Below are 24733 nucleotides of genomic sequence, written 5' to 3' on the forward strand. Positions count from 1 at the left end.
TTTCTTCCACATGGAAAACAAAGTCACGCAAACAAATGAGACATGCAAATGTACGTCACTTGCAACCTTTAAAAATCTACACTCCTCGTATGTTTCATGAGTGGAGTGGAACTTGCCCAGCAGTCTTGTGTGTACTGCTGGAGACATGACAACTCTGTATTTGTTCTTCTGTGGCTTGGTGCTGCATGTGTCTGATGGACAACTGGACTACATCTCCCAGGGAGAAGGATTACATCTGCAAGGGGACTTCTCCATAGCTGGGCTTTTTCCTCTTCACTACACCAATGGGCCAAGTGTCGGTTTGCCTGCTTTAGGTCCATGCAATATGTAAGTTTTGTAAACAACAACATCCCCAGATCAGATGCATATTTTATAAAAGCTCATTTTAATTTCATTTAATTTAATCTTATTTTATTTTGATTTGGGGGCGATTTCAAATGTGGAATTCAAATTGTTGCAAAATCTGGATCAGCCGTTTGTAACCCAGTACTACTCCTACACTACTAATATTACATTGTTAATTTTATTTTATTTGTATATCTTTGAGGATCCCAAATGTTAAAGGGGAACTGCACTTTTTAGGAATTTTGCCTATTGTTCACAATCATCATGAAATACATGACGACGGATGTATTTTTTAAAAAAAAGAAAAGCATTCTAAATAGTAAATAAATGCGATCAAAAGTCCGCTTACAATTAAGTCTATGGGAGTTGCTCTATTCTGCCTATATAGCCCTTAAAAAACATCCAAACACCACTATTACGTTTTTATGTACATGCTGTAAGGTATAGGTAATGTAGTAACAAGCACATTTATAATAACATTTAATATTTACGTATTTTAATAATTTTAAGTAGAGATGTCGATAAATGCTTTAAAATTTAATATCGTAAATTATCGGTATCGTTTTTTTTTTTATTATCAGTATTGTTTTTTTTAAAAAAAAATTTTATTAAACCAACATAAAAAACACAAGATACACTTACAATTAGTACACCAACCCAAAAACCTCCCTACCCCATTTACACTCATTCACACAAAAGGGTTGTTTCTTTCTGTTATTAATATTCTGGTTCCTACATTATATATCAATATATATCAATACAGTCTGCAAGGGATACAGTCCGTAAGCACACATTATTGTGCGTGCTGTTGGTCCACTAATAGTACTAACCTTTATCAGTTAATTTTACTCATTTTCATTCATTACTAGTTTCTATGTAACTGTTTTTATATTATTTTAATTTCTTTTTTATTCAAGAAAATGTTTTTAATTTATTTATCTTATTTTATTTTATTTTTTTTTTAAAAAAGGACCTTATCTTCACCATACCTGGTTGTCCAAATTATTACCCACTACTGCTCCTACACTACTAACAGACATTGTGTAATAATTTGAGCTTTAACTAATTTAATTTAAAGCATTTTATTTCATTGTTCGTTATTTTTAATGCTCCCGTGTATATATATATATATATATATATATATATATATATATATATATATATATATATATATATATATATATATATATATAAGAAATATATATTAGGGCTGCAACTAACGATTAATTTGATAATCGATTAATCTGTCGATTATTACTTCGATTAATCGATTAATAATCGGATAAAAGAAACAAACTACATTTCTATCCTTTCCAGCATTTTATTTAAAAAAAAACAGCACACTGGCACCATACTTATTTTGATTAATGTTTCTCAGCTGTTTGTAAATGTTGCAGTTTATAAATAAAGATTTATTTAAAAAAAAAAAATAATAATAATAATTTTTTTTTTTTTTTTTAAGCCTCTGCGCATGCGCATAACATAGATCCAACGAATCGATGACTAAATTAATCGGCAACTATTTTTATAATCGATTTCAATCGATTTAATCGAATAGTTGTTGCAGCCCTAATATTTATATATATATATATATATATATATATATATATATATATATATATATATATATATATATATATATATATATATATATATATATATATATATATATATATATATATATATATATATATATATATATATATATATATATGTATATATATATATATATATATATATACACACTACCGTTCAAAAGTTTGGGGTCACATTGAAATGTCCTTATTTTTGAAGGAAAAGCACTGTACTTTTCAATGAAGATAACTTTAAACTAGTCTTAACTTTAAAGAAATACACTCTATACATTGCTAATGTTGTAAATGACTATTCTAGCTGCAAATGTCTGGTTTTTGGTTGCAATATCTACATAGGTGTATAGAGGCCCATTTCCAGAAACTATCACTCCAGTGTTCTAATGGTACAATGTGTTTGCTCATTGGCTCAGAAGGCTAATTGATGATTAGAAAACCCTTGTGCAATCATGTTCACACATCTGAAAACAGTTTAGCTCGTTACAGAAGCTACAAAACTGACCTTCCTTTGAGCAGATTGAGTTTCTGGAGCATCACATTTGTGGGGTCAATTAAACGCTCAAAATGGCCAGAAAAAGAGAACTTTCATCTGAAACACGACAGTCTATTCTTGTTCTTAGAAATGAAGGCTATTCCACAAAATAGTTTGGGTGACCCCAAAATTTTGAACGGTAGTGTATATATATATATATATAATAAATCCCACATAGGTCTGTACAGGATTGTTTATTTTAGATTTACTGAGCCATTGATTGGATTGATTGAGACTTTTATTAGTAGATTGCACAGTACAGTACATATTCCGTACAATTGACCACTAAATGGTAACACCCAAATAAGTTTTTCAACTTGTTTAAGTCGAGGTCCACGTTAATCAATTCATGGTATAAATATATACTATCATCATAATACAGTCATCACACAAGTTAATCATCAGAGTATATACATTGAATTATTTACATTATTTACAATCCGGGGGGTGGGATGTGGAGGGGGTTAGGTTAGGTTGATATCAGCACTTTAGTCATCAACAATTGCATCATCTGAGAAATGGACATTGAAACCGTGTAGGTCTGACTTGGTAGGATATGTACAGCGAGCATTGAACTAGCCAAGTGCTGGTGTGCCTGCTTTTGGTTCATGCCATGAGTAAGTTTATTTGAATTTAATTAACAACATCCACAAATCAGATGCATATTTCATTTGATTTGATTCTTTGGGGATTTCAAATGTTGAATTCAAATTGTATCAAAATCTCTATCAGCTGTTTGTAAACCACCACTACTCCTACACTACTAATGGTGCATTGTTAATTTAATTTAATTCTATTTAATGTGTGATTTGATTTTAGGGGCCGGCTCAACAAGCATGGCTTCCATATGATGCAAGCCATGAGATTTGCGGTGGAAGAAGTCAACAACAAGAGTGGAGTCCTGAACTCCCTCCTACCAGGGGTCACACTGGGCTACCAGATGTATGACATATGTTCAGTACCAGCCAGTGTACTGGCCACACTGGACATCCTGGAGGAACAGTACCATGGCTCCACTGCATCCAGGATGGCGACACAGAAGACAGAAACTGTTGCTGTGATTGGACCGGACAGCAGCAGCAAATCTTTCACTCCAGCTGCTCTGCTGGGCGCTTATCTCATACCACAAGTAAGTCAAAATGTTGAGAACTGTGTAAGTATTAAGCCTCAAATTCTATGGAAAATACTCAAGCTCATGAAAAATGATGGTGATTTAAGGAAATTAACTTGAACGTTGCGGTAATTTATGCAAATATACTGCTGTATATACAAACCTACTGTATGCATGCACATTCATACACATTTGTGTCTTAATAAATTGGATTATTGTGCAAAAGTGAATTGATTTCATTTGCAATCTTGAAATGCCTCCAGAAACAAACATCTTGCATGCAGATTCAAAAGACGGGTTATAAATGTGGCCGCATGGAGCAAAATGTACGCAAAATCTACACCAAAGCATATCCGATACGTACTATCAGACCAGGGGTTCGTTTGACCTCTAGGCCAAACTTTTCCACCGAGGGGCCACTCAAATATTTACACTGAATTAGTAGTATTACTCTTGATTTTAATCATATTCAATAATTCTGTTTATCCCACTTATACAGTTTACAACCTTGTCAAATGATATGATAGCATGTGGTAATGACAAAGATTATTATTCATTTAACACATAAACATTAGGCTTAGGTCAGGCTGATTAGAAAAACAAGTACCAAACAAATATACTGCTTAAAGAGGGACTCTTAAATAACTGACCAAAAATTAATTTACATACAATTAGGTAGAGATGTCCGATAATATCGGCCTACCGATATTATCGGCCGATAAATGTTTTAAAATGTAATATCGGAAATTATCGGTATCGGTTCTTTTTTAAATTATCGGTATAGGTCCTTTTTTTAAAAAATTATAAAATAAAATAAGATAAATAAATTAAAAACATTTTCTTGAATATAAAGGAAAGTAACACAATATAAAAACAGTTACATAGAAACTAGTAATTAATGAAAATAAGTAAAATTAACTGTTAAAGGTTAGTACTATTAGTGGAGCAGCAGCACGCACAATCATGTGTGCTTACGGACTGTATCCCTTGCAGACTGTATTGATATGTATTGATATATAATGTAGGAACCAGAATATTAATAACAGAAAGAAACAACCCTTTTGTGTGAATGAGTGTGAATGATTTAGAATGGTTTTTCATGTTGATATAATAAAAAATAAAAAAAAGTTTAAACAAAAACGATACTGATAATAAAAAAAACATTTTAAAGCATTTATCGGCCGATAATATCGGCCGATAAATGCTTTAAAATGTAATATTGGAAATTATCGGTATCGGTTTTTTATTATCAGTATCCTTTAAAAAAAAAAAAGTTATTAAATCAACATAAAAAACACAAGATACACTTACAATTAGTGCACCAACCCAAAAAACCTCCCTCCTCATTTACACTCATTCACACAAAAGGGTTGTTTCTTTCTGTTATTAATATTCTGGTTCCTACATTATATATCAATATATATCAATACAGTCTGCAAGGGATACAGTCCGTAAGCACACATGATTGTGCGTGCTGCTGGTCCACTAATAGTACTAACCTTTAACAGTTAATTTTACTCATTTTCATTAATTACTATTTTCTTGGTAACTGTTTTTATATTGTTTTACTTTCTTTTTTATTCAAGAAAATGTTTTTAATTTATTTATCTTATTTTATTATTATTTTTAAAAAGGACATTATCTTCACCATACCTGGTTGTCCAAATTAGGCATAACAATGTGTTAATTCCACAACTGTATATACCGGTATCGGTTGATATTGGTATCGGTAATTAACAGTTGGACAATATCGGAATATCGGATATCGGCAAAAAGCCATTATCGGACATCCCTACAATTAGGTTGTGCTAAAATAAATAAACTAGATTGGTGATAAATAATACTAAAAATGTTTATATTTAAATTGTCAATAAAATTAACTCACTACTTCAGTCAAAATTTCTGCACTTCAAAAATGTCTCTATGAATTTAGCTCCAGACTTCTTCTATTTCCATCCATCCATTTGCTACCGTTTGTCCCTTTTGGGGTCGCGGGGGGTGCTGGAGCCTATCTCAGCTGCATTCAGGCGGAAGGCAGGGTACACCCTGGACAAGTCGCCACCTCATCGCAGGGCCAACACAGATATACAGACAGCATTCACACTCACATTCACACACTAGGGCCAATTTAGTGTTGCCAATCAACCTATCCCCAGGTGCATTTGTTTGAGATTATTATTACTGCCACAAGTGGTGGAAAAGTGTATTACAACTGAGTACTGCTGCAGCCCATTCGGACCACACTTGATAAACAGACATTTTCGGTGGCCCTCTAAGGGGCGCTCACGGCCTATCTAGACCACAGGTATCAAACTCAAGGCCCGGGGGCTAGATCTGGCCTGCCACATCGCCAAAAAAAATTAGTTCTTTCAATTTTGACAAAAAAATTGCACAAACTTTGATGTTACCTGATCGTGCAAAAAACATTATGTTACATTATTCCAAAAAAATTTTGTTAAAATAAAAATAAATAATTTAATATCTGCTAGTCATCCTGATTTATGATTTCAAAGCAAGTTATCCATCAATTCAGTACGTTAAAAATGCATCAACTGCATAGGCAACTGTGTAATAATATGAGTTGATTATACATTCAAATGTGTGTGTATATACAGTACAGGCCATACGTTTGGACACACCTTCTCATTTCAATGTGTTTTCTTCATTGTCATGACTATTTACATTGTAGATTGTCACTGAAGGCATCAAAACTATGACACCTGTGAAGTGAAAACCCTTTCAGGTGACTACCTCCTGAAGCTCACCGAGAGAATGCCAAGAGTGTGCAAAGCAGTAATCAAGGCAAAGGGTGGCTATTTGGAAGAAACTAGAATATAAAACATGTTTTCACCTATTACACCCTTTTTTTGTTAAGTACATAACTCCACATGTGTTCATTCATAGTTCTGATGCCTTCAGTGACAATCTACAATGTAAATAATCATGAAAATAAAGAAAACACATTGAATGACAACTATATATATATATATATATATATATATATATATATATATATATATATATATATATATATATATATATATATATATATATACACTACCTTTCAAAAGTTTGGGTTCACATTGAAATGTCCTTATTTTTGAAGGAAAAGCACTGTACTTTTCAATGAAGATAACTTTAAACTAGTCTTAACTTTAAAGAAATACACTCTATACATTGCTAATGTGGTAAATGACTATTCTAGCTGCAAATGTCTGGTTTTTGGTGCAATATCTACATAGGTGTGTAGAGGCCCATTTCCAGCAACTATCACTCCAGTGTTCTAATGGTACAATGTGTTTGCTCATTGGCTCAGAAAGCTAATTGATGATTAGAAAACCCTTGTGCAATCATGTTCACACATCTGAAAACAGTTTAGCTCGTTACAGAAGCTACAAAACTGACCTTCCTTTGAGCAGATTGAGTTTCTGGAGCATCACATTTGTGGGGTCAATTAAACATTCAAAATGGCCAGAAAAAGAGAACTTTCATCTGAAACTCGACAGTCTATTCTTGTTCTTAGAAATGAATGCTATTCCACAAAATTGTTTGGGTGACCCCAAACTTTTGAACGGTAGTGTATATAGCGCACTTTCCGCGCGCGCGATGATGTCACGTTATCGATGAGAAAATGCATTTTTAGACAATATGATTTGCCTGAGCGGCTAGGAGACACCGTGACTAGCAAGCGGTACAAAGTGGATAAGAAAAGACAGAAAAAAATAATAATGTTTTTTTTATTTATTTTTTTATACTTGGGACTTCCCGCGGGCCTGATTTTGGACGCTGGTGGGCGGAATCCGGCCCGCGGGCCGTAGTTTGGGGACCCCTGATATATATATATATAGTATATATATATATATATATATATATATATATATACAGTGTATATATATATATATATATATATATATATATACATATTAATTTTCATTGTTATGAGCGGCCCTCGGGTAGCAGCCATAAATGCAATGTGGCCCTCAATGAAAACAGCTTTGACACCCCTGGTCTAGACCTTAAGGAAGCAATTTAAATGTAGATTTAAATCATAATAGTTCCTTTTAAAATTAGTTCAAATTATGCATGCAAATACTTTACTGCAATTAATAACGATTGATCAAAATGCAAAATTGTGAGTAAGATGAATCTTAATATGTATGTTATCACCAACACAGATCTCCTATGAAGCATCAAACCAAAAACTGAGCAACAAGATCCTCTACCCATCCTTTTTGCGCACCATTCCCAGTGACAAAAACCAGGTGGAGGCCATGATCCAGCTCCTGGTGCATTTCAACTGGACCTGGATCGCCCTGCTGGGCAGCGACAACGACTACGGCCTGGGTGGCATGCAGAGTCTGTCCCAGCTGGCGCCACACCACAACATCTGCGTGGCCTTCCAGGGAGTCATCCCGTCCTACAGCGACGACACCGTCAGGACCATGAGGAACTTGGTGGATGGCATACTGAGGGCCAAGGTCAACACCATTGTGGTGTTCTCCAGTAAGTCCAAACTGAGCGGCTTCTTCCCGTTTGTGGTGGAGCGTAATGTGACAGGAAAGGTGTGGATCGGCACGGAAGACTGGTCGGTCGCCACTCTCATATCCGGGATCGCCGGGATCCACACCATCGGCACCGTGCTCGGCGTCTCCATCAAGACCGCGGACATTAGTGGCTTTCAAGAGTTTGAGAGGAAAGTTGTAGAAGCTTCTCTGCATCGCGGTGATAGTCAGACGGCTTCTGGCAGCCATGTTTGTCTGCACAGCACAGACGTGTACAGTCTGGCCAGAAACAACTTCACTTTGGAGCAGTATGACGTCACCTCCTCCTTCAATGTGTACAAGGCGGTGTATGCCGTGGCACATGCTCTCCATCGAGGTCTTGACTGTGACTCTGGACGCTGCTTAGTGAAGAAGGTGCGTCCATGGCAGGTGAGCTTGGATGCTTTTCTAGCATTGGAACTACTTTTGTTCACTAAACCTTTTCGTTGTTTGTTTGTATTTACCGTATTTTTCGGACTATAAGTCGCTCCGGAGTATAAGTCGCACCGGTCGAAAATGCATAATAAAGAAGGAGAAAAACATATATAAGTCGCACTGGAGTATAAGTCGCATTTTTTGGGGAAATTTATTTGATAAAAGCCAACACCAAGAATAGACATTTGAAAGGCAATTTAAAATAAATAAAGAATAGTGAACAACAGGCTGAATAAGTGTACGTTATATGACGCATAAATAACCAACTGAGAACGTGCCTGGTATGTTAACGTTTTGATTGATTGATTGAGACTTTTATTAGTAGGTTGCACAGTGAAGTACATATTCCGTACAATTGACCACTAAATGGTAACACCCGAATAAGTTTTTCAACTTGTTTAAGTCGAGGTCCACTTAAATTGATTCATGATACAGATATATACTATCATATATACTATCATCATAATACAGTCATCACACAAGATAATCACATTGAATTATTTACATTATTTACAATCAGGGGTGTGGAGGGGGGGAGGGGGGGGGTAGGATATGGACAGCAAGTAGTGGACATAGAGAGAGAGAGAGAGAGAGAGAGAGAGAGAGAGAGAGAGAGAGAGAGAGAGAGAGAGAGAGAGAGAGAGATCAGAAGGCATAAGAAAAAGTATCTGCATTTGATTGTTTACATTTGATTATTAGCAATCCGGGGAGGGTGTTAGTTTAGGGTTGTAGCTGCCTGGAGGTGAACTTTTATTGCGGTATTGAAGGAGGATAGAGATGCCCTTTCTTTTACACCTGTTGGGAGCGCATTCCACATTGATGTGGCATAGAAAGAGAATGAGTTAAGACCTTTGTTAGTTCGGAATCTGGGTTTAACGTGGTTAGTGGAGCTCCCCCTGGTGTTGTGGTTATGGCGGTCATTTACGTTATGGAAGTAGTTTGACATGTACTTCGGTATCAGGGAGGTGTAGTGGATTTTATAGACTAGGCTCAGTGCAAGTTGTTTAACTCTGTCCTCCACCCTGAGCCAGCCCACTTTAGAGAAGTGGGTAGGAGTGAGGTGGGATCTGGGGTGGAGGTCTAGCAGTAACCTGACTAGCTTGTTCTGAGATGTTTGGAGTTTAGATTTGAGGGTTTTGGAGGTGCTAGGGTACCAGGAGGTGCATGTGTAATCGAAAAAGTGTTGAACGAGAGTTCCCGCCAGAATCCTCATGGTGCTTTTGTTGACCAGAGAGGAGATTCTGTAGAGAAATCTCATTCGTTGGTTAACCTTTTTGATTACCTTGGTTGCCATTTTATCACAGGAAAGATTAGCCTCTAGAATGGAACCTAGGTAGGTGACCTCATCTTTCCTGGTGATAACAATGTCACCCACTTTTATAGTGAAGTCATTGACTTTCTTAAGGTTGATGTGGGACCCAAACAGGATGGATTCTGTTTTACCCAAGTGGATGGATAGCTTGTTGTCAGCGAGCCAGGTGCAAGTTCTACCGAGCTCAGCACTGAGGATTTTCTCCACCTGTGACTTGTCCTTGCCGGATACCAGCAAGGCAGAGTCATCCGCAAACAAAAACAAGTCACAGTCGCATGCCGATGACATGTCATTTATGTATATTAGGAACCGTAAAGGTCCTAATATACTGCCTTGGGGGACTCCACAGCTCACCGAGAGGGGGGGGGACACGGTGCCGTTCACCTCTACCACCTGCTCCCTCCCCTCCAAGTAAGATTGCATCCAGCTCCATGAGGTTTTGTTAAATCCGATTGCTCTGAGCTTATCCAACAGTATAGCGTGGTTAACAGTGTCAAAGGCCTTCTGAAGGTCCAGCATGACCATGCCGCAGTATTTGCCCGCGTCCACCTCATGTTTGATGTGGTCGGTCAGATAGAGAAGGCATGTGTCAGTGGAGTGGTTAGTTCTGAAGCTGGATTGGAATTTGTACATGAGTTTATTAGTGGCAAGGTAACTATCGACCTGTTCATAAACTATTTTCTCAATTACTTTCGAAATGGAACTGAGAATAGAAACAGGTCTGTAGTTGCCAGGTTCCAATTTGCTTCCTTTTTTAAAGAGGGGAGTTACTCTTGCTATCTTAAAATCTTTTGGTACTTGGCCTTGTGTAATTGATAGGTTTATTATGTGCGTGATGATCGGGGCAATGATGGAGGCAGAGTCCCTGAGGAATCTGGAGGGAATATTATCAAGGCCGGTGGCCTTGTTAGGGTGGAGCGCGCTCAATTTTTTAAACACCTCATCAGCTGTGACCATTTCTAATTTGAAATCATCGTTGGATACTCCTAGCTTTCTGTAGAAGGCTTTAATGTGTTCTACACCAAAGCGACCAGAGTGGTGGGACAGCTTGTTGACAAGAGTTGTGGCTATGCTGGTGAAAAAGATGTTAAGTCTGCTAAGAAATCGTACATTTTCCCAGGGTATGTAAACTTATGAGCACAACTGTAGATACTGCAAGTACATACAGTAAATTATGATATTTCTTATGACATCATCCTATCAAATCGTATTTATTTCTGCTTCCGTCTCAGCTCCTGCCGTTGCTTCGAGACGTGGGATTCTCTCTGCAGAACACGTCTGTGTACTTTGATGAGAATGGCGACCCTCCCACAGGATATGACATTGTGACGTGGATTTGGAGAGGCCCGGCGTGGTCCCTAAGGGTGGTGGGTTCTTTCAGCCCTAATCCCCCTCAGCTCACACTTGATGAAGACGCCATCGAGTGGCACGGCAAGGAGACATCAAGATCAGTAAGATTTGGAATACCAAAATATCACATCATACTTTGAGTTCACATGTATGCTGTACGTCCTGCACAGCCCATAGGGGGCGCCAGAACTTTTTAACATGTCTATATATTGTACATTTAGGGGTAGATCCATTCAAATGTAACTGCTTCATACATCCAGGTTCCGGCCTCCTTCTGTTCTCCGCCCTGCCCAAAAGGTCACAGGAAGTTGATGAAAGGACAACACACGTGTTGCTTCGACTGCCAGGCATGTCCTGCTGCCACTTTCCTAAACACAAGCGGTAAACACTTATACGTTTTACAATATTGTAACATTCCAGGAATGTAGGCTCATACAACTGCTTTGTTTGTCTTGTCTTTATCGCCCAAGATGCGATTCAAGCACACGACAACCCCCAATGTGCGTCTTGAACTATACAACGTATTTCAATGGTTGGAATCTGCGCTTTTGCATGATATTTTAGTGACTAGTGTTGTCCTGATAAGAATATTATTTTGATATTTTCAGTACTTTTTGATACCTTTCTAACAAAAAATCTTAGGGTGTGGCGGACCGGCAGGCCTGGCCCTAACCAATCTGGCGCCCTAGGCAAGATTTTAGGTGGCGCCCCCCCACATCGGCAGTGAAGTGTATATACTCACAAGAAACCGAATAGCTTTGTCTTTGACCTTTTTTTTTACTTAAAGAAAGCAAATGAGAATGTTATGTTATGATTATCTTTAACCGAATCACAGCAGTGCTCAAATCAAACAACAGCATTCCCTCTCATGTGATATTGCTTAATTGACATTAATGATGTGCACTTTAACAACTAGGCTTACAACTATACCTAATATATAAAGGGGTGGAAAAGTGACAATTACCTGCAGGGCAAACATTAGCTAACCAGAAGGCAATAACAATGTAAACAAAAAACACCTGCTTAAAAGATCTAATACAAATGTCCCTGAGGAATGTAAGGTGGGAGTACTGTAATTACCTAACGTTACATTATTATTTTCCATAACAATTTAGCCCCCTCCACAATATTAAAAATGACGTTAAAACAGAACTAGCTATTTATTGATTAGCAATTGCCGAATCATGTAACATTAGCTTAATGCTAAAAAGCCAGGTTACTATCACATTCTGTAACAGACAAATAATTTCATGTAGGCTAACGTTACCTACCTGGTACCTCTGTCTTTTTCTCGTTTCTCCTCCTCTTCTTTTCTATTTTTTCTTCCCTGAGCACCTGACAGTTTTGGCCGTTTTGACATCTTGTGTTGATTTTTTGATGTGGTGACGTCCAAAAAGAGTCATGATACGGGAAGGGAGGGGGCGCAATGTTGTAACAAATAATATTTCTATTAAATAGACTTTACTTTGCATTTTAATTAACGTGGGATTATTTTTTGTATTTAGAAATAATAGTACCAACTTTTTTTTTTCTTTTTTTTTTCTCCAACATTTGTGGCACTGGCGTGGCGCCCACTGATGGACGGCGCCCTTAGCATTTGCCTATACGGCCTATGCCACGGGCCGGCCCTGCGGACCGGTACTTTTCAGAGGCGGTATGGTACCGAATAAGATTCATTAGTATCGCGGTACTATACTAATACCCGAATATAGGGATGTCCGATAATGGCTTTTTGCCGATATCCAATAATCCGATATCTTCCAACTCTTAATTACCGATACCGATATAAACCGATACCGATATCAACCGATACCGATATCAACCGATACCGATATCAACCGATACCGATATATACAGTCGTGGAATTAACACATTATTATGCCTAATTTGGACAACCAGGTATGGTGAAAATAAGGTCCTTTTAAAAAAAAAAAAAATAACATAAAATAAGATAAAGAAATTAGAAACATTTTCTTGAATAAAAAAGAAAGTAAAACAATATAAAAACAGTTACATAGAAACTAGTAATTAATGAAAATGAGTAAAATTAAATGTTAAAGGTTAGTACTAGAGATATCCGATAATATCGGCCTGCCGATATTATCGGCCGATAAATGCGTTAAAATGTAATATCGGGAATTATCGGTATCGTTTTTTGAAATGATCGGTATCGGTTTTATTTTTATTGTTTTATTTATTTTTATTAAATCCACATAAAAAACACAAGATACACTTACAATTAGTGCACCAAGCCAAAAAAACCTCCCTCCCCCATTTACACTCATTCACACAAAAGGGTTGTTTCTTTCTGTTATTAATATTCTGGTTCCTACATTATACATCAATATATATCAATACAGTCTGCAAGGGATACAGTCCGTAAGCACACATGATTGTGCGTGCTGCTGCTCCACTAATAGTACTAACCTTTAACAGTTAATTTGACTCATTTTCATTAATTACTAGTTTCAATGTAACTGTTTTTATATTGTTTTACTTTCTTTTTTATTCAAGAAAATGTTTTTGATTTATTTATCTTATTTTTTTATTTTTTTTATTTTTTAAATTACCTTATCTTCACCATACCTGGTTGTCCAAATTAGGCATAATAATGTGTTAATTCCACGACTGTATATATCGGTTGATATCGGTATCGGTTGATGTTGATATCGGTATCGGTAATTAAAGAGTTGGACAATATCGGAATATCGGATATAGGCAAAAGCCATTATCGGACATCCCTAGTTAGTACTATCGTACATCTCTACCCGAATACTGCACAACCCTACTAGTTACTATGGTAATCTATATGGTAATCTACGTCACAGCAGGACAGACGAGGCACCAAGCACTGTGAGTGGGGAGCGTTTCCACAGAGTGTTTCCAGAGCGGCCAGCCTGAAATGCGGGTGTCAGGGACAGACGCGGAAGGAGATTTTTTTTAACAAAGTTCTAAAGCTACATCAGATATATTAGATTGTAGATGTTTTTTTTTTTTTTTTACCCTTCGCGTTCATATTTCGCTGTGTTTGTTGCATTTTTGTTGCATTTGTCTTGATTGTAAAATGTGTCAATATTCAGGGTTTTATCGTTCATAGAAAAATTTAAAATTCCATTCCGTTTTTTAAGGCGGTCTGTCATAAAATTTTTAGCATTCAATCAGACTTTATTGTGAGGTTTTGTATTAGTTTTCTGAACAATAGATATACCAGCCCCGAGACACATTTTTGTCTCTAAATTTGGCCCCCGAGTCAAAATAATTGCCCAGGCCTGCGCTAGACTATAAACTGTAACATAGTGAATAATTGAATATGTTCTCTTTTGTGTTTGAATTTTTTCATGGTGACACAAATCAAAGCAGTTTGTATTTTGTATATTTGCCTGAACACAGACAGCCTTTTCAGGTTTGATAGTACCGTCGGTATGCAGGTGACCAGCAGAGGGCGCTAAAGACCAACACAATGATTAACACCACCCTCCAGAAAGCTTTTTGCTTGACTTCTTCAATGTCAACAACACATTCTTTTAACATGTATTAATATCTAGCAACTACATACATAATAAGTATTAAGAAAATCAGTTTTTATTTGGTTTCATAGCTGCAAGGTACAGTACAGGCCAAAAGTTTGGACACACCTTCTCATTCAATGCGTTTGTCTTTATTTTCATGACTATTTACATTGTAGATTGTCACTGAAGGCAACTATGAATGAACACATGTGGAGTTATGTACTTAACAAAAAAAGGTGAAATAACTGAAAACATGTTTTGTATTCTAGTTTTTTCAAAAAAAGCCAGATTACTGTTTTGCACACTCTTGGCATTCTCTTGATGAGCTTCAAGAGGTAGTCCTGAAAGTGTTTTCACTTCACAGGTGTCATAGTTTTGATGCCTTCAGTGACAATCTACAATGTAAATAGTCATGAAAATTAGGGATGTCCAATAATGGCTTTTTTGCCGATATCCGATATTCCGATATTGTCCAACTCTTAATTACCGATACCGATATATACAGTCGTGGAATTAACACATTATTATGTCTAATTTGGACAACCAGGTATGGTGAAGATAAGGTCCTTTTAAAAAATTGTTATAAAATAAAGTAAGATAAATAAATTGAGATAGGCTCCAGCACCCCCCAAGACCCTGAAAGGGACAAGCGGTAGAAAATGGATGGATGGATGGAAATTAAAAACATTTTCTTGAATAAAAAGGGAGGTTTTTTGGGTTGGTGCACTAATTTTAAGTGTATCTTGTGTTTTTTATGTTGATTTAATAAAAATAAATAAATAAATAAAATAAAAAGATAAAGATAAAGATAATTTAAAAAAACGATACTTTTGTGGAATAGCCTGTCGAGTTTCAGATGAAAGTTATCTTTTTCTGGCCATTTTGAGCGTTTAATTGACCCCACAAATGTGATGCTCCAGAAACTCAATCTGCTCAAAGGTAGGTCAGTTTTGTAGCTTCTGTAACGAGCTAATCATCAATTATCCTTATCAATTATCCTTATCAATTACGCCCCAACCCGGGGGGGTTGGGGCGTGGCTAAGGGCGTGGTTAAGAAGAGAGTATATTTACAGCTAGAATTCACCAAATCAAGTATTTCATTTCATATATATATATATATATATATATATATATATATATATATATATATATATATATATATATATATATATATATATATATATATATATATATATATATATATAAATATATATATATATATATATATATATATATATATAAGGCTGCAGCTAACGATTATTTTTCTATCGATTAATCTATAGATTATTTTTTCGATTAATCGGTTAATCTATAGATTATTTTTTCGATTCATCTATAGATTATTTTTCCTTTTACCGATTTTTTTTTTTTTTTATTATTTAAAATGAAGATGAAAAAATAAAAGTAGGCCAGTTTTTTACAAAAAAAAAAAGTATGGCCACTCAGTCAACATTGACAACAACATGACAAAATATTCTGTAACAATGTAAACATTTAAAACTTTTAACATTTAACAAAATTAAAAGTAGCTTATTTGCTTTTTAATGTGCAAATATAAAAGTAAACATCCAGTGCAAATCTTAATATTCTGCAATAGTATAAGCATTTCAAAAGTAAAAGTATTGCTTATTTTGCTTTAAAATGTGCAAAAATAAAGATAAACATCCAATACAAAAAAGTGCAAAACGAAATATTCTGTAACAACAGTGTAAACATTTCAACAAAAGTGAAAGTATTGCTTATTTGCTAAAATGTGCAAAAATAAAGATAAACATCCAATACAAAAAAGTGCCAATCTAAATATTCTGGAGCACTGTATACATTAAGTATTGCTTTTAAAATGTGCAAAATAAACATCCAGTCCAACACAGTACACAATAACCAATTCTACTCATTCCAGTGAGGGACTAACTGTTGTAATGAAGAAAGGTTAGCATGTCTACTTGCTTTGCTTCTTTTCTTGTTTACAATATTCCCAGCAGCTGAAAATAGGCGCTCAGAAGGGGTCGATGTGGCTGGAACTGAGAGCTAATTAGCCTTCACCTCAAACCAGGACTGCGAGTGAGCTGAGCTGCAGTTTAAGTTTCTAGAAGGTCAACGGGCTCATAGTGATGTTACTAGTAGTTGACTGGGAGGTGTTTATTATCATTTGGGGAGAGTCCGCTGCCTGATGCTCACCTGCTAAACACCTATCTGCTCGACGCTGAAGCGCTGACTACATGCGCTATGAATACGCACTGCTGATTGGCTGATAATGCTTCGAGTGTACCAATCAGATGGTTGTGTGGGTGGGACAATGCTGCGTGTGTACCAATCAGATGGTTGTATGGGTGGGACAATGCTGCGTGTGTACCAATCAGATGGTTGTGTGGGTGGGACAATGCTGCGTGTGTACCAATCAGATGGTTGTATGGGTGGGACAATGCTGCGTGTGTACCAATCAGATGGTTGTGTGGGTGGGACAATGCTGCGTGCTGAGACAGAGGCAGACAAGCAAAGCAACTTGTTAAGACTTTAGCAGCTAAAGTTAGCTTTAGCTTAGAAACTCGTTCGGTACACCCCCGTACCGAACCGAAAGCCCCGTACCGAAACGGTTCAATACAAAACACATACCGTTACACCCCTAGCAGATACAAATGACACATTCATGTATTTGTGTAATGATGACAACGTATGCTAACGCGGACGATTGACTAGTTGATGGTTGATGGTTTTCTTTTCAAATGTTCGTTCATAGCCGTTGTGCTGCTATGATAGGCCATTTCCGCTCGACACAGTGTGCATACAACAACATTATTAGGCTGTGTATTGAAATACTCCCACACTTGTGACGACTTTTGGCGTGCGTTTTTCCCCTCGCTCGCACAGTCTGCTTTGCGCTCCGCCATGACGGTAGTGTGACGTAAATATGCGACGCGTCGACGCACAAAAACGGCGTCGACGTATTTACGTAACCGATGACGTCGACTACGTCGACGCGTCGTTTCAGCCTTATATATATATATATATATATATATATATATATATATATATATATATATATATATATATATATATATATATATATATATATGTATGAAATACTTGACTTTAAGTGAATTCTAACTATATATATAAATATATATATATTTTTTATTTTATTTATTTATTTTTTAATTTTTTAAATTTTATTATACATATAAATAAAATACTTGAATTTCAGTGTTCTGCAGGCTATCCAATAGATGGCAGTATTGTCCTGTTTAAGAGTGTCACAACATTGCTGTTTACTGCAGACGAACTGCTTTACGGTAGACTAAACGTGACTGCTGTTGTTGTGTGTTGGTACCGCGCTGGGAGGACGTTAATGAAACTGCCTAACAATAAACCCACATAAGAAACCAAGAACTCTCTCTCCTTGTTGTGCACTCTACTCTCTAAAAGCCGTAGATGTTATGACGTCGTGAAATTCGGGAGTCTCCCGGGAAAATTGGGAGGGTTGGCAAGTATGCAGCAGCTTGAGAAGCAAAAAGAAAAACGTGTTCAAACCGGCTAAGCTAAACGTCAATTCCTGGAATGTGGTTCCCTATGCAGAGCCCACCGAGTGCCAGCCGTGCCCCCCGGAGCAGTGGGCCCCCCCAAGCAGCGAGCGGTGTTACGAGCGCGCCATCCTCCTCCTGGCCTGGGACGCCCCCCTCTCCATGGCCCTGCTCTTCTTCCTGGCCTGCTGCCTCCTGCTGACCTCTGCCTCGGCCGCCGTCCTCCTGCGTCGCCTGGGCACCCCCGTGGCCAAGTCCGCCGGGGGCCGCACGTGCCTCCTGATGCTCGCCGCCCTGGCGGCCGCCTCCTTGAGCGCCCTGTGCCACTTTGGCCGCCCCTCGCCGGCGGCCTGCGTGCTCAAGCAGCCTCTGTTCATGTTCAGCTTCACGGTGTGTCTAGCCTGCATCGCCGTGCGCTCCCTGCAGGTGGTCTGCATCTTCAAGCTGGCCTCCAAGCTGCCGCCCGCCTACGACAAGTGGGCCAAAAAGCGAGGGCCGGAGTGGACCATTTTCATAATGTCTGCCGTCATTTTGTTCATTTCCGTAACCCGGGTAGCGATTGACCCTCCCGAGCCCTCCCAGGACGTGGACTTCTACAAGGACAGCATGGTCCTGGAGTGCAGCAGGACCCTGTCGCTGGGCTCAGGCCTGGAGCTGGCTTACGTGTCCCTGCTCAGCGTGCTCTGCTTCTCCTTCAGCTACATGGGCAAAGACCTGCCGGCCAACTACAACGAGGCCAAATGCGTCACCTTCAGTCTCACGGTCTACATCATCTCCTGGATCAGCTTCTTCACCGTCTACCTGGTCAGCAGGAGCCCGTTCTCCATGGCGGCGCACGTCTTCGCCATACTCTTCAGTGTGCTGGCCTTCTATGTGGGATACTTCCTGCCCAAGATGTATATCATCCTGCTCAGGCCGCAAATGAACACCACAGCTCATTTCCAGAACTGCATTCAGATGTACACCATGAGCAAACAATGACTATGGGTCTCATTCATGCAGGCACAGAGAGTGGTTCAAAAATGTGTTTGTTTATCTAAGAAGTCTGTCTAAAATGGGATTTTTGTTCAAATCAAATTGGAACTTATGAGCCCAATGCAAAAATACCAGTGGGCGTTTCCCACCGATTTAATAAAAAAATAAAAAATAAAATTTAAAAAACCCGATACCGATAATAAAAAAAACGATACCGATAATTTCCGATATTACATTTTAAAGCATTTATCGGCCGATATTATCGGACATCTCTACTTTTAACCATTTTTTTCTTTTTCTTTTTATGTATTTATTCATTTTACATTTTATATTAAATGTCTTGGTTTTTCCTCCCTCTGAAAATCCTATGAAATGTTTAACAAGCCATCCTATAATAATACAACAGCTATTAATGTAACAATACAATAAAACAAATATATTTAATTATGTTTTTTTTCCATTATTTTAACAATAGGCTAATGTATATTACTTTATATAGATTGTACAAGAAACACAAAACTTAAAATCTAAATTATTTACAATTGCAGACACAAGGTTTCGTGCAGCTTCACTCATTGTAAAGGAAGACGGAAGTCCACGCAGGAGAAAAATGACTACAAAGATGGTGTCTGGGTTTTTCTTATACATAATAAGTCTTTCATACATATGTATAAATATAAATATATATATATATATATATACAGGACTGTCTCAGAAAATTAGAATATTTTGATAAAGTTCTTTATTTTCTGTAATGCAATTTAAAAAACTAAAATCTCATACATTCTGGATTAATTACACATCAACTGAAATATTGCAAGCCTTTTATTATTTTAATATTGCTGATTATGGCATACAGCTTAAGAAAACTCAAAAACCCTATCTCAAAAAATTTGAATATTTCCTCAGACCAAGTAAAAAAAAAAAAATTATAATAGCAAAACAAAATCAAACATTTGAAAATGTCAATAATGCACTCAGTACTTGGTTGGGAATCCTTTTGCACGGATTACTGCATCAATGCGGCGTGGCATGGAGGCAATCAGCCTGTGGCATTGCTGAGGTGTTATGGATGCCGAGGATGCTTCAATAACGGCCTTTAGCTCATTTGCATTATTGGGTCTGGTGTCTTTCAGCTTCTTCTTCACAATACCCCACAAATTCTCTATGGGGTTCAGGTCAGGGGAGTTGGCAGGCCAATCGAGGACAGTAATGCCATGGTAAGTACACCAGTTACTGGTGGTTTGGCAGTGTGGACAGGTGCCAGATCATGCTGGAAAATGAAATCATCATCTCCATAGAACTTTTCAACAGATGGAAGCATGTAGTGCTCTAAAACCTCTAGAAGTGTCTAACTTGGGCTATGGAAAAGAAGCACTGGACAGTTGCAGAGTGGTCCAGAGTTCTGTTTTCAGACGAAAGCAAGTTTTGTATTTCATTTGGAAGTCAAGGCGCTAGAGTCTGGAGGAAGGCTGGAGAGGAGCAAAATCCAAGTTGCTTGAAATCCAGTGGGGAGTTCCCACAGTCAGCAATGGTTTGGGGAGCCATGTCAGCTGCTGGTGTTGGTCCACTGTGTTTCATCAAGTCCAGAGTCAATGAAGCTGTGTACCAAGAGATTTTAGAAAATACGTACTCATATAGTAGTACAGTCGGCACACTACAGCAAACGGACAGTTAATATTTAAACATTTAACATGTGACATTTTTAACAATTTTGAACAGAAATAGTTCATGCACATTCAGATGAATTCTTCAAAATTACAATTAAAAATTTTTGGCCGGGGGCCGGGCCGTATACAGGTATATGCGCACTAATTGACTGAAAGAGCACACACTTGGCGCGATGATGTCATGTTATCGATGGAAAAATGCATGTTTAGACCATATGATTTGCCTGAGCGGCTAGGAGACCCCGAGAGTAACAAGCGTTTGCAATGTTGCCTTTCCATTAAGAACAATAAACTAGTTTTTAGTATAAGTTTGCAGGTTTCAAGAAATGTAATGCTGAGCGCATATCATTATGTCAAGATATTGGCATTAGCGCAGTGGTTCTTAACCTAGGGTTCGATTGAACCCTAGGCGTTTGGCGGAGGTCAAAACGCACCCGACTCATCGTGTAAATACAAACTTCCCCCTATCGGCGTATTACGGATACGGCAACAGCTGTGTAATTTGTTGTGAGTTTATGCACTGTGTTGGTTTTGTTCTTTGAACAAGGTGATGTTCATGCACGGTTCATTTTATGCACCAGTAATAAAACATGGTAACACTTTAGTATGGGGAACATATTCACCATTAATTAGTTGCTTATTAACATGCAAATTAGTAACATATTGGCTCTTAACTAGTCATTATTAAGTACTTATTAATGCCTTATTTGGCATGGCCTTATTATAACCCTAACCCTCTAACCCTGGCCCTAACCAAATAACTCTAAATTAAGTCTTTATTACTTGGAATATGTTCCCCTAGTGTCCAAATAACTCTGAATTTAGTATTTGTTACTTAGAATATGTTCCCCATACTAAAGTGTTACCAAAAACATATAATTTTGTCTTGAATTTGAAAAAAAAACAACATTTTATTTTTCACTAAAGAAGGGTTCGGTGAATGCGCATATGAAACTGGTGGGGTTCGGTACCTCCAACAAGGTTAAGAACCACTGCACTAGCGTTTACTTAATTTAAGAATATTTTTCAACATATTGAGAAAAAAGGTCTCTTTTTTTTTTTTTTCTACCAAGAAAAGTGCACTTGTTATTAGTGAGAATATACTTATTTTAAGGTATTTTTGGGTTCATTGAGGTTAGCTAATTTTACTTGTTTTGGAAAGTGTTGACAAGCCAAATGTTCTTGTTCTATTGGCAGATCATTTTCTTTAGTTCAAGTAAAATACTCCTAATGTTTGTATATTTTTTTCTTGTTTTTGAACACTGACTTTTTGCAGTGTAGGCCTGCATTGATGTCCGACTTCAATGATTACCTCTCAAAATTGGAAGTTAAAGTTAAAGTACCAATGATTGTCACACACACACTAGGTGTGGCGAAATTATTCTCTGCATTTGACCCATCGCCCTTGATCACCCTTGAGGTGAGGGGAGCAGTGAGCAGCAGCGGTGGCTGCGCCGGGGAATCATTTTTGGTGATTTAACCCCCAATTCCAACCCATGATGCTGAGTACCAAGCAGGGAGGTAATTGGTCCCATTAAAATACCATGATTGAAGTCACCACATGACCATTGCTGGAGCAATACTATACAGGAACACATTTACGCCCTACTGCGCATTGAATCCCATCAACAGTGTACAAAACGGTTTATTTTCCGGCGCATTTATAAATCAATAAACTAGCAATCAAAACATATCTTATGTGGTACTGTCAAAATTGAAATTGCAAAAAACAAATATGACTACTTTTAGATATTTAGGGAAAGTAAATTAAAAATTACTTTTATCTTTAATTATGATGATGATTTCTGGTTGTTAGGCCAGCAGAGAAGGCCTTGCTGGCCCTGACGGCCCACGGCTGAAAGATACCATATATAAGAGGGCTACACAGTACTGTATATTGACTTACTTTTTAAATGTTAAATAGAAATTATTGCAATTATTGTTACGCATTTGTATCACAGATCAACACATCCTTAATTGAACTCACTTTAATTGATGCGTGATCCACCTACCCTCACCCGTTCCTTTACCTCACAACTCTAACATGTAACATGCTTTTCAAAAAGAAAAATAACTTTTAGATAAGAAATATTGAACCCCCGGCGACGACTTCAAAAGGGACAAACGGTGGAAAGATGGTAAGATGAATATTGTATGAAAAAGTACACTGTAAAAAGTCAGTGTTCAAAAACAAGAAAAAAAATACAAAAATGAGGGGTATTTTACTTAAACCAAGCAAAATTATCTGCCAATAGAACAAGAAAATTTGGCTAGTCACGACTTTCCAAAACAAGTAAAATTAGCTAACCTCAATGAGCCCCAAAAATACCTTAAAATAAGTATATTCTCACTAATAACAAGTGCACTTTTCTTGGTAGAAAAAACAAATATGAGACCTTTTTTCTCAATATGTTGAAAAATATTCCTAAATGAAGTAAATGCTAGTGCCATTATCTTGACATAATGATATGCGCTCGGCATTACGTTTCTTGAAACCAGCAAACTTATACTAAAAACTAGTTTATTGTTCTTAATGGAAAGGCAACAAGGCAAGCGCTTGTTACTCTCGGGGTCTCCTAGCCGCTCAGGCAAATCATATTGTCTAAAAATGCATTTTTCCATCGATAACATGACATCATCACGCCAAGTGCGTGCTTTTTCAGTCACTTAGTGCGCAAGGAATATATATATATATATATATATATATATATATATATATATATATATATATATATACATATATATATGTGCATGAACTATTTCTGTTCAAAATGGTTTGAAATGTCACATACATTTTTAAATATTAACTGTCAGTTTACTGTACTGTGCCAACTGTACTACTATATGAGTACGTATTTTCTCTTGTTTCATTGAAAATAAAACAGCAAAGTCCATTTGGCTGTCATCTGTTTTAATTATGAGACACAATTGTGTCAAAGTCATGGTTTTTTATTTCATGCTTGAAATAAGAAACTTTTACTTTAAAAAAGTAGTTTTATACTTGTGAGTGTTGATGACACAGCTTTGCAACACTTTTGATATTCTAGTTTCAAGCATGTTTTACTCAATATAGGTCATCAAATCTCAGCAACATGCTGTAATATCTTTGTGGAGGGGGGCGTGGCCTGTGGGCCTGCCGCGGAACGGGGTTTGCAAAGACCGGCCTCGAAGACAGCGACAGGTGAGTGGACGGTGGGCCTTGTTATCTAATCACCTGTCGCCTTTAATAGCAGCAGCCGGTACGAGACACGTGGTGGGAGTTGGAGCCCGAGAAAGACACATGGACTGAGACACACTGGACTGAAAAGTCCGAAAATATATTGCTGGATAGCAATCCTTGCATAAAAATAAAAGACTGTTACCTCAGACTGCTGGGCTCACAATAAGAATCTTTGCGTCAGGAGAACCCTACAGGAGGGCAACCTCTACAATCTTACTGAGATCATTTAACAAAACACTTAAAACAAGTAAAACACTCGAACATAAAATCTGCTTAGTGAGAAGAATTATCTTATCAGACAGAAAATAAGTAAATATCACCCCTTATTTGAGATATTTAATCCAACTTAGATTTCACTTTTTGCAGTGTACTACTACTTTAACATTCTTGGCTGGCGTCAGGCTTATTATGCTTCAGTGATACAGTATGCTGGAATTGCTTCACCAAATTGGCGACACGCTCTGTCATGTTTTTGACGATTCCTTATTTAATTTAATAAATATAATCCACTTCTTCGTCTCAGCGCTGCCCTTCACACTCACTTTCTGTCTTACCGTTGTTGAAAAGCAAAGTTATTTCGGTCTCTAGCTATAAACTAATGCTAGCAAGTAAGACCAGGGGCC

General features: G+C 37.3%; 1 protein-coding gene across 1 annotated transcript; it reads left to right on the forward strand.

The window, feature by feature from the left end:
* Window positions 1-145: 145 nt before the first annotated feature.
* Window positions 146-19226, forward strand: LOC133654413 (taste receptor type 1 member 1). Its single transcript, XM_062054727.1, has 6 exons — window positions 146-327; window positions 3289-3598; window positions 7756-8511; window positions 11101-11319; window positions 11479-11599; window positions 18301-19226. The coding sequence occupies exons 1-6, from the start codon at window positions 146-148 to the stop codon at window positions 19224-19226; spliced, it is 2514 nt and encodes an 837-aa protein (XP_061910711.1).
* Window positions 19227-24733: the final 5507 nt, after the last annotated feature.

This window comes from Entelurus aequoreus, linkage group LG07, assembly GCF_033978785.1.
Source record: "Entelurus aequoreus isolate RoL-2023_Sb linkage group LG07, RoL_Eaeq_v1.1, whole genome shotgun sequence".
Lineage (NCBI taxonomy): Eukaryota > Metazoa > Chordata > Actinopteri > Syngnathiformes > Syngnathidae > Entelurus > Entelurus aequoreus.